Raw genomic sequence first — 12,171 nt, 5'->3', positions numbered from 1 at the left:
AAATATAATTTACTGCATTTCGATAAATAAAGAGCAGGTTACTATATATCTCTCTTTCTCTCTTATAAAAGTGTACTGAATTTAACTATAACTTCACATGATTTGTGACTTCTGCACGGTGTGTCTACTTTTTGTCTATTTTCTCTATGAACCTGTAAAGCTTAAATACTGTTCATGCATATCATTATTTACATTTCTTATATTTTGACAAAACTTCAAATAGATGAATAGTTGTGTTTTATAACTTGACATTGCTGACAATAATAAAAGTAATCTTCCATTTTGAAGAACTCATATTTTTCTAATGGACACATACATAAATAATTTTTTGAGCGTTGGGGTTTCGCGACAGTCTCCTAAAAATCTTTTAAAAAACCAAAATCCATATTTTTCGTAATTTCCAGTCAGATTATTGATAACAGATAAGTATTTTAACATATTATTGCAGCTAAATTATCCACAAATATTTATTGAAAGATATATGTTAGTTTATTTGTTCATGTCATTATCATTTTATATTTTCGTAAATTATATAGATATAAATATTATTATTAAAAGTATGTAAATAATATAAATTTTAAAAACCCGTTGTCCCTACAGCTTAATTGGATGGTCGGCAATTGAAATTTGTTGTACAAATTTTGATTTATACCAGAATAGTGTTTACAGTTATCTGCTTACCCATACAATATTTGGCACAGCTATTCATGTCATAATATGTTGGTTTCAGTTTTGCAACATTGTATCCACCACAATGCATTACAGTCACATTCCAACTGTTTTTACAATCGGTATCATTGCCTACCACGCATGCTGTTAGGGAGGCCATCCCACCATAAGTTGTCGGATACAAACCTGATAAGTATACAAAAATACATATTCAAATTGGTAATTACGTTTTATATTTAGATGAATGAATATATTTTCAAATGTCGTTACAGGAGTTGATAGCCTTATATTTTGGTATTCATTAATATTGATTTGTTCGATTCTTATAAAATAGTTCACATGAAAACATTTCTTTGTCAAACACAAACAATTTATATTTGTCATAAGGGTATAATTTATTATTAACCATTCAGCCAGATAGGAGAAGATGAACCACACTGTCCTTGCTTAGGAGGATGCGTTGGTATGCTCTCGTTTCCACTAAATTTGTACCATGCTTCAGTATGGATCTCCCAGTCGTAACAGTCTTCGTATTCACCACTTTGCATTGCATAACTGACAGATCTTTCAAAATTACTTGTAATTATATTGTGCCAATGACAAGGTTCATCCCAGACATACGATGGAGTGGACGAAACATCGTAGGAATTTTTCGAATCTACAAACAAAAGAGAAACAAAAACCTATTTTAATTGAATTACTTGTTTGTGTTGATATAGTTCCAATATATATTGGTAAAAATAGATGACTCATATGCCTGGCAGTTTGTGAGGTTCATGTTCCTTTCTATTTTGGACTGGACTTTTAGTTGTATTTTCAAGAAGTAAATGCGTAAAACATACTTTAAAACAACGAGCTTATTCTGACTGTTTTAGATGCATATTTTGCTTTCAAATTATTTGGTTTTCCAAATATTATCTCAAATGCTGGTGCAACGTCAATGACACACGGACAAACACATTGGTTGAAAGCAATGAACATATATTCAGTCAGTGATACAGGTACAAGTTGTTGGAATGATTTAAGAACATTATCTTGTAGTTAAGGACTGAAAAACATGATGCTGTTTATCTACGGATTCGACTTTCCACATTTTCAGAATCATTAAAGAATCAACAAAATACCTTCTTTTAGTTGTGAAATTGTATCTTAATAATAATTAAACACATTTAAATTAGTATATGAATACCAACCTAAACAAAATCTGCCACACATTCCTTTCTGTCTAAGATACATTATATTTTTAGTTCCACATTTCATAGTGGGTATGCTCCAGGTGTAGGCACAATCGGACCCATATTCTACTTCACATGCTCTGAGATATACCAGATTTGTGTCATCTGTCTGTTCAATTGTTTCTGTTATATAAAATATTTTCACATAATTTGTCCATTGTTACATTATCTTCATGTAACACGCCTAAATGAAACAGCTTCCAAAATAACTTTATCCTTATATACCTGTATTGAGTCATAATCTTTAAGAACGATTGGTCTGTCTTTTTTAAGAAATCAACACGAACGATACCAATTTCCAATGAGATTTATAATATGAACTGTGTAAGGTCATTTTTTCCAGGATTACAATTCAAACTATGAATCATTTAATCATTTAAATCGTTTGATATAAATCGCATGTTGAAGTCAACTAGTGATTTGCCATTTAATTATCCGTCTTGGACAGGTTTAAGGCAGATACAATTCCTTCCATCTCCTATTTAATTGAAATACTAAAAATCGTGCAAATAATGTGAAATTATGTTTGTTAATTGCTACAATAAAGGGAAATCATACATTGACTCTTGAATTTTCGTTTTTCACGTCAGATTACACATATTGTATTACGATATCGTGCTCTTATTGTGCGACGATCAGTTCTTAGCTTTCAATATCTATATTTACCTTTTACTCTTTCAAATGTGCAAATGACCACATATACTCTTATTTTCTATAGAATAACAGTCACAATCGTTATAAAAGTGGGAGAGTGTAATAACTAAATTTTGTTTCCAAGTTAAAATGAAATATTAATTGGCAACTACTAAATATTTCGTAAAATGTTGAAAACTATTATGCTTTCAAAAATCAAAATGTCTTAAAAAAAAACAAAACCCAAAGCATCCCCTTTCATAATGATGAAAATATGAAGGAGAAAAATTATCTAGGAAAGAACACGTGTAACAATTTTCTAATAAGTTAAGCAAAATGCATTGTTTATTCGACAATTCTCACCATTAATCCAAATTGGATATTGCGTTCCACACTGGCCGTACGATGCCCGACTTGTTGCCAAGTTATAACCATCTTCAAAATAATACCACCCTCCTGACCAAAATGAATCACAATTGGGTGACTCATCGTAGAAGTCTAGATGTCTTGTAGAGTCATAGTCTATAACGCTGTAGTTAGAGCAAGGATCATTTGTGTACTCTGTAAAACAAAACAAAACAAGACGACATGTATGTATTACTATTATACTGAACAGCGATGTATTTATGGTACTTTATCTTGTGTTTATAGTTTTAAGCAGATGAAACTCATCGTCAAAACAAAGACGTAATTACAGGGCAATGCACCAATCATGATTTACCTGATAAACCAATGTAGATAAAATATGTTTTCGTAAAGCGCGATTCACAGCTTAAATGATTAAGACAAATATAACAAGTGAAAGTGTGAGCTTCTGCTAACTGATGAGCCCCGCCCAAATATTTTCGGTTAACCGGAAGTTCTAAAGAAATGAATCTAAAAACGAATCACACGGTGTAACTGACTTGTATAAAACCTGAAACCAAATTTCAGAAATCCTCGTATTGTTATTCCTGTGAAAGATATGACGAAAATTTTCAACTTGGCTATCATATGTAAAATGATACAAGTGTTCGGTAAACATGAAATTGTTGAGTGATGAACCTGAAAACGCATCACAAGGTATAACTGACTTATATTAACCATGAAACCAAATTTCAGAAATCCTTATGATGGAATTCCTGGTGAAAATGCGACAAAAACAATCCACCGGATGGACGGACGGATTGATTGAATGACGAACAGACAGAAGTATAACAGTATAGCCAACTTTTTTGAAAGCGGGGGTATAATGATAACTGTTTGTGTTTCGATGTACAAATGGCAGTTATTATACTATTATACTAGCGGTTGTTACCTCTCTATATAATATATCAAAATATATAAAAATGAGTATTTATTCAAATATTTGTGTATGCCATTTTCATTTCTTATTTTCCTAAACACATATAGATATATATCAATGAGATTAATTTTAAATATTATAATATGTCCATTAAAACATATTTAATCTGTTGTCGCTACAGGTGAATTGAAGATCGGCAATTGTAAATTCGTTTTAACAATTAAAATTTCTATAATAATAGTGTTTATATGGTCTGCTTACCCATACAATATTTCCCACAGCTATGCATGTCATAATATGTAGGTTTCAGTTCTGCAACATTGAATCCATCACAATGCATTACATTCATACTCCAACTGTTTTCACATTCGGTATCATTTCCTACCCTGCATGCTGTCAGAGAGGCAATTTCACCATAAGTAGTCGGATACAAACCTAATAAGGAACAAATTTGAATATGAAAATTCCCAAGTAATTTATTCATTTACAAGAATGAATGTATTTAAAATTGTCATTAAAAGCCTTGATTACATTATATTTTGTATTGATTAATTCAAATTTATTTGATTCTGATAAAATCGTTACCATTAAAACATTTCTTTTTCAAATAACCTTCAAATATGTCATAAGGGAATAATGATTATTCACCATCTAGCCAGATAGGGGAAGATGAACCACACTGTCCTTGCTTGGGAGGATGTGTTGGTATGCTCTCGTTTCCACTAAATCTGTACCATGCTTTCGTGTGGATCTCCCAGTCGTAACAGTCTTCATACTCTCCACTTTGCAGTGTATAATTGACAGATCTTTCAAAATTACTCGTAACTATATTATGCCAATGACAAGGCATATCCCACACATACGATGGGTCAGATGAATTTCTTGATTCTACAAGCATAAAAAAATCTTCATTTTATTCAACTCCCTCTTCGGACTGATATAACAGCTGTACATAGACGAAAGCCTAAAACTATCCATTTATATGTTTTCAATTTTCTCGAAAAAAAAGTTTTAAAATGCCAATGAAGTACGAAATTGAACAGGATAGGACCAAAACACTCTAAAAGTTTAGAATCAACTTGTTTTCCTGATGCTTTCTCGAATGATGAACATATGTCAATGAAAAACTAACAAACACATTAAGTGACTGCAATATACATATATTTAGTCAGTGATACAGATATATTTATATCTTTGAACATTTTGACAAAATCATGCTATACTTATGGACTGAAAACAAGCTGATTATTATGTACTTGCAGAATCATTAACGAATCTACAATATACCTACTTTTAGGTATGAAATTTTCATTAAATGATATTTAAACATATGTAAAATGATATGTAAATGCCAACCTAAACAGAATCTACCACACATTCCTTTCTGTCTAAGATACATAACGTTTTTATTTCCACATTTCATAGTTGGTATGCTCCAGGTGTATGCACAATCGGACCAATTATCTCCTTGACATGCTCTCATATATACCAGATCTGTGTCATATGTCTGTTCAATGGTTTCTGTTATATAAAAGAAATATCAAAATAATCTGTCAAATGTTACATTATATTTTTGTACACGCTAAGATTTCGAAATAACTTTGCTGGTAATAATTCTCAGATATAGATTCTTGTTTTATGCACCATATATACGTTTAGAAAAGTAATTTCTTCAAAATAGAATCGAAACAAAATATTTGAAATCAAATTTTAAGAGACATTTTAAACAAAAATAAAAACAGAAAATTAGTTTATGAATATAATTGTCTACAACAGTAGAATAGAAAATAAATGAATGATATGAGCTGACGATATTAAACAAATTCTCAAAAAAGTTCAGTTTATTGATATATTTTATGTGCTAATTCTCACCATTAATCCATATTGGATAATGCGAGCCACACTGGCCGGACAATGGCGGAATGGTTAACAAATTATAACCACCTTCAAAATAATACCACCCTCCTGACCAAAAGGAATCACAGTTATACATGTACATGTTTGACTGATTGTAGTAGTCTTGGTGTCTTGTGGAGTCATAGTCTATAACGCTGTAGTTAGAGCAAGGATCACTTGTGTATTCTACAAAACAAACAAGCCAAGTCTGTATGCATGTATTAATATCATAATGAACCCCGAAATATTTAGATCGTGTCCATGTGTACTTCATTTTATTATCCAAACATAACAAATTTTAATGTTGCCTATTGACAAGACAAAATCAAAATAAAAAAATACCAGAGAGAAGAAATAAAATTTAAGATTCAACCTTTAAGTTAACGAATTGACTTCAATTAATGAATTTCTTTTTTCTTTTCCATTAGCGTTCTTCAACAGCTTATAAATATAATTTACTGCATTTCGATAAATAAAGAGCAGGTTACTATATATCTCTCTTTCTCTCTTATAAAAGTGTGCTGAATTTAACTATAACTTCACATGATTTGTGACTTCTGCACGGTGTGTCTACTTTTTGTCTATTTTCTCTATGAACCTGTAAAGCTTAAATACTGTTCATGCATATCATTATTTACATTTCTTATATTTTGACAAAACTTCAAATAGATGAATAGTTGTGTTTTATAACTTGACATTGCTGACAATAATAAAAGTAATCTTCCATTTTGAAGAACTCATATTTTTCTAATGGACACATACATAAATAATTTTTTGAGCGTTGGGGTTTCGCGACAGTCTCCTAAAAATCTTTTAAAAAACCAAAATCCATATTTTTCGTAATTTCCAGTCAGATTATTGATAACAGATAAGTATTTTAACATATTATTGCAGCTAAATTATCCACAAATATTTATTGAAAGATATATGTTAGTTTATTTGTTCATGTCATTATCATTTTATATTTTCGTAAATTATATAGATATAAAAATTATTATTAAAAGTATGTAAATAATATAAATTTTAAAAACCCGTTGTCCCTACAGCTTAATTGGATGGTCGGCAATTGAAATTTGTTGTACAAATTTTGATTTATACCAGAATAGTGTTTACAGTTATCTGCTTACCCATACAATATTTGGCACAGCTATTCATGTCATAATATGTTGGTTTCAGTTTTGCAACATTGTATCCACCACAATGCATTACAGTCACATTCCAACTGTTTTTACAATCGGTATCATTGCCTACCACGCATGCTGTTAGGGAGGCCATCCCACCATAAGTTGTCGGATACAAACCTGATAAGTATACAAAAATACATATTCAAATTGGTAATTACGTTTTATATTTAGATGAATGAATATATTTTCAAATGTCGTTACAGGAGTTGATAGCCTTATATTTTGGTATTCATTAATATCGATTTGTTCGATTCTTATAAAATAGTTCACATGAAAACATTTCTTTGTCAAACACAAACAATTTATATTTGTCATAAGGGTATAATTTATTATTAACCATTCAGCCAGATAGGAGAAGATGAACCACACTGTCCTTGCTTAGGAGGATGCGTTGGTATGCTCTCGTTTCCACTAAATTTGTACCATGCTTCAGTATGGATCTCCCAGTCGTAACAGTCTTCGTATTCACCACTTTGCATTGCATAACTGACAGATCTTTCAAAATTACTTGTAATTATATTGTGCCAATGACAAGGTTCATCCCAGACATACGATGGAGTGGACGAAACATCGTAGGAATTTTTCGAATCTACAAACAAAAGAGAAACAAAAACCTATTTTAATTGAATTACTTGTTTGTGTTGATATAGTTCCAATATATATTGGTAAATATAGATGACTCATATGCCTGGCAGTTTGTGAGGTTCATGTTCCTTTCTATATTGGACTGGACTTTTAGTTGTATTTTCAAGAAGTAAATACGTAAAACATACTTTAAAACAACGAGCTTATTCTGACTGTTTTAGATGCATATTTTGCTTTCAAATTATTTGGTTTTCCAAATATTATCTCAAATGCTGATGCAACGTCAATGACACACGGACAAACACATTGGTTGAAACCAATGAACATATATTCAGTCAGTGATACAGGTACAAGTTGTTGGAATGATTTAAGAACATTATCTTGTAGTTAAGGACTGAAAAACATGATGCTGTTTATCTACGGATTCGACTTTCCACATTTTCAGAATCATTAAAGAATCAACAAAATACCTTCTTTTAGTTGTAAAATTGTATCTTAATAATAATTAAACACATTTAAATTAGTATATGAATACCAACCTAAACAAAATCTGCCACACATTCCTTTCTGTCTAAGATACATTATATTTTTAGTTCCACATTTCATAGTGGGTATGCTCCAGGTGTAGGCACAATCTGACCCATATTCTACTTCACATGCTCTGAGATATACCAGATTTGTGTCATCTGTCTGTTCAATTGTTTCTGTTATATAAAATATTTTCACATAATTTGTCCATTGTTACATTATCTTCATGTAACACGCCTAAATGAAACAGCTTCCAAAATAACTTTATCCTTATATACCTGTATTGAGTCATAATCTTTTAGAACGATTGGTCTGTCTTTTTTAAGAAATCAACACGAACGATACCAATTTCCAATGAGATTTATAATATGAACTGTGTAAGGTCATTTTTTCCAGGATTACAATTCAAACTATGAATCATTTAATCATTTAAATCGTTTGATATAAATCGCATGTTGAAGTCAACTAGTGATTTGCCATTTAATTATCCGTCTTGGACAGGTTTAAGGCAGATACAATTCCTTCCATCTCCTATTTAATTGAAATACTAAAAATCGTGCAAATAATGTGAAATTATGTTTGTTAATTGCTACAATAAAGGGAAATCATACATTGACTCTTGAATTTTCGTTTTTCACGTCAGATTACACATATTGTATTACGATATCGTGCTCTTATTGTGCGACGATCAGTTCTTAGCTTTCAATATCTATATTTACCTTTTACTCTTTCAAATGTGCAAATGACCACATATACTCTTATTTTCTATAGAATAACAGTCACAATCGTTATAAAAGTGGGAGAGTGTAATAACTAAATTTTGTTTCCAAGTTAAAATGAAATATTAATTGGCAACTACTAAATATTTCGTAAAATGTTGAAAACTATTATGCTTTTAAAAATCAAAATGTCTTTAAAAAAAAAAAAACCCAAAGCATCCCCTTTCATAATGATGAAAATATGAAGGAGAAAAATTATCTAGGAAAGAACACGTGTAACAATTTTCTAATAAGTTAAGCAAAATGCATTGTTTATTCGACAATTCTCACCATTAATCCAAATTGGATATTGCGTTCCACACTGGCCGTACGATGCGCGACTTGTTGCCAAGTTATAACCATCTTCAAAATAATACCACCCTCCTGACCAAAATGAATCACAATTGGGTGACTCATCGTAGTAGTCTTGGTGTCTTGTAGAGTCATAGTCTATAACGCTGTAGTTAGAGCAAGGATCATTTGTGTACTCTGTAAAACAAAACAAAACAAAACGACATGTATGTATTACTATTATACTGAACACCGATGTATTTATGGTACTTTATCTTGTGTTTATAGTTTTAAGCAGATGAAACTCATCGTCAAAACAAAGAAGTAATTACAGGGCAATGTACCAATCATGATTTACCTGATGAACCAATGTAGGTAAAATATGTTTTCGTAAAGCGCGATTCACAGCTTAAATGATTAAGACAAATATAACAAGTGAAAGTGTGAGCTTCTGCTAACTGATGAGCCCCGCCCAAATATTTTCGGTTAACCGGAAGTTCTAAAGAAATGAATCTGAAAACGAATCACACGGTGTAACTGACTTGTATAAAACCTGAAACCAAATTTCAGAAATCCTCGTATTGTTATTCCTGTGAAAGATGTGACGAAAATTTTCAACTTGGCTATCGTATGTAAAATGATACAAGTGTTCGGTAAACATGAAATTGTTGAGTGATGAACCTGAAAACGCATCACAAGGTATAACTGACTTACATTAACCATGAAACCAAATTTCAGAAATCCTTATGATGGAATTCCTGGTGAAAATGCGACAAAAACAATCCACCGGATGGACGGACGGATTGATTGAATGACGAACAGACAGAAGTATAACAGTATAGCCAACTTTTTTGAAAGCGGGGGTATAATGATAACTGTTTGTGTTTCGATGTACAAATGGCAGTTATTATACTATTATACTAGCGGTTGTTACCTCTCTATATAATATATCAAAATATATAAAAATGAGTATTTATTCAAATATTTGTGTATGCCATTTTCATTTCTTATTTTCCTAAACACATATAGATATATATCAATGAGATTAATTTTAAATATTATAATATGTCCATTAAAACATATTTAATCTGTTGTCGCTACAGGTGAATTGAAGATCGGCAATTGTAAATTCGTTTTAACAATTAAAATTTCTATAAGAATAGTGTTTATATGGTCTGCATACCCATACAATATTTCCCACAGCTATGTATGTCATAATATGTAGGTTTCAGTTCTGCAACGTTGAATCCATCACAATGCATTACATTCATACTCCAACTGTTTTCACATTCGGTATCATTTCCTACCATGCATGCTGTCAGAGAGGCAATTTCACCATAAGTAGTCGGATACAAACCTAATAAGGAACAAATTTGAATATGAAAATTCCCAAGTAATTTATTCATTTACAAGAATGAATGTATTTAAAATTGTCATTAAAAGCCTTGATTACATTATATTTGGTATTGATTAATTCAAATTTATTTGATTCTGATAAAATCGTTACCATTAAAACATTTCTTTTTCAAATAACCTTCAAATATGTCATAAGGGAATAATGATTATTCACCATCTAGCCAGATAGGGGAAGATGAACCACACTGTCCTTGCTTGGGAGGATGTGTTGGTATGCTCTCGTTTCCACTAAATCTGTACCATGCTTTCGTGTGGATCTCCCAGTCGTAACAGTCTTCATACTCTCCACTTTGCAGTGTATAATTGACAGATCTTTCAAAATTACTCGTAATTATATTATGCCAATGACAAGGCATATCCCACACATACGATGGGTCAGATGAATTTCTTGATTCTACAAGCATACAAAATCTTCATTTTATTCAACTCCCTCTTTGGACTGATATAACAGCTATACATAGACGAAAGCCTAAAACTATCCATTTATATGTTTTCAATTTTCTCGAATAAAAAAACTTTAAAAGGCCAATGAAGTACGAAATTGAACAGGATAGGACCAAAACACTCTAAAAGTTTAGAATCAACTTGTTTTCCTGATGCTTTCTCGAATGATGAACATATGTCAATGAAAAACTAACAAACACATTAAGTGACTGCAATATACATATATTTAGTCAGTGATACAGATATATTTATATCTTTGAACATTTTGACAAAATCATGCTATACTTATGGACTGAAAACAAGCTGATTCTTATGTACTTGCAGAATCATTAACGAATCTACAATATACCTACTTTTAGTTATGAAATTTTCATTAAATGATATTAAACATATGTAAAATGATATGTAAATGCCAACCTAAACAGAATCTACCACACATTCCTTTCTGTCTAAGATACATAACGTTTTTATTTCCACATTTCATAGTTGGTATGCTCCAGGTGTATGCACAATCGGACCAATTATCTCCTTGACATGCTCTCATATATACCAGATCTGTGTCATATGTCTGTTCAATGGTTTCTGTTATATAAAAGAAATATCAAAATAATCTGTCAAATGTTACATTATATTTTTGTACACGCTAAGATTTCGAAATAACTTTGCTGGTAATAATTCTCAGATATAGATTCTTGTTTTATGCACCATATATACGTTTAGAAAAGTAATTTCTTCAAAATAGAATCGAAACAAAATATTTGAAATCAAATTTTAAGAGACATTTTAAACAAAAATAAAAACAGAAAATTAGTTTATGAATATAATTGTCTACAACAGTAGAATAGAAAATAAATGAATAATATGAGCTAACGATATTAAACAAATTCTCAAAAAAGTTCAGTTTATTGATATATTTTATGTGCTAATTCTCACCATTAATCCATATTGGATAATGCGAGCCACACTGGCCGGACAATGGCGGAATGGTTAACAAATTATAACCACCTTCAAAATAATACCACCCTCCTGACCAAAAGGAATCACAGTTATACATGTACATGTTTGACTGATTGTAGTAGTCTTGGTGTCTTGTGGAGTCATAGTCAATAACGCTGTAGTTAGAGCAAGGATCACTTGTGTATTCTACAAAACAAACAAGCCAAGTCTGTATGCATGTATTAATATCATAATGAACCCCGAAATATTAAGATCATGTCCATGTGTACTTCATTTTATTATCCAAACAT

The 12,171-nt window shown here is 31.0% G+C and overlaps 1 protein-coding gene across 1 annotated transcript in view; it reads right to left on the bottom strand.

Moving 5' to 3' along the window:
- The window catches only part of LOC139492635 (uncharacterized), a 40,822-nt gene that overhangs the window by 11,467 nt on the left and 17,184 nt on the right, over positions 1 to 12,171 (bottom strand). Inside the window, exons 23-38 of the mRNA XM_071280788.1 lie at positions 11,858 to 12,067; positions 11,342 to 11,506; positions 10,635 to 10,874; positions 10,248 to 10,421; positions 9,065 to 9,262; positions 8,027 to 8,191; positions 7,240 to 7,491; positions 6,846 to 7,019; positions 5,695 to 5,904; positions 5,179 to 5,343; positions 4,471 to 4,710; positions 4,084 to 4,257; positions 2,901 to 3,098; positions 1,863 to 2,027; positions 1,076 to 1,327; positions 682 to 855 (exon numbers count right to left, since the gene is read on the bottom strand). Of these exons, the coding sequence (XP_071136889.1) occupies positions 682 to 855; positions 1,076 to 1,327; positions 1,863 to 2,027; positions 2,901 to 3,098; positions 4,084 to 4,257; positions 4,471 to 4,710; positions 5,179 to 5,343; positions 5,695 to 5,904; positions 6,846 to 7,019; positions 7,240 to 7,491; positions 8,027 to 8,191; positions 9,065 to 9,262; positions 10,248 to 10,421; positions 10,635 to 10,874; positions 11,342 to 11,506; positions 11,858 to 12,067 (3,156 nt within the window). The remainder of the gene's footprint in view (positions 1 to 681; positions 856 to 1,075; positions 1,328 to 1,862; positions 2,028 to 2,900; positions 3,099 to 4,083; positions 4,258 to 4,470; positions 4,711 to 5,178; positions 5,344 to 5,694; positions 5,905 to 6,845; positions 7,020 to 7,239; positions 7,492 to 8,026; positions 8,192 to 9,064; positions 9,263 to 10,247; positions 10,422 to 10,634; positions 10,875 to 11,341; positions 11,507 to 11,857; positions 12,068 to 12,171) is intronic.

This window comes from Mytilus edulis, chromosome 10, assembly GCF_963676685.1.
Source record: "Mytilus edulis chromosome 10, xbMytEdul2.2, whole genome shotgun sequence".
Taxonomy (NCBI): domain Eukaryota; kingdom Metazoa; phylum Mollusca; class Bivalvia; order Mytilida; family Mytilidae; genus Mytilus; species Mytilus edulis.
The sequence above is the reverse complement of the archived record's forward strand: the minus strand, read 5'-3'. Positions and strand labels throughout refer to the sequence as shown.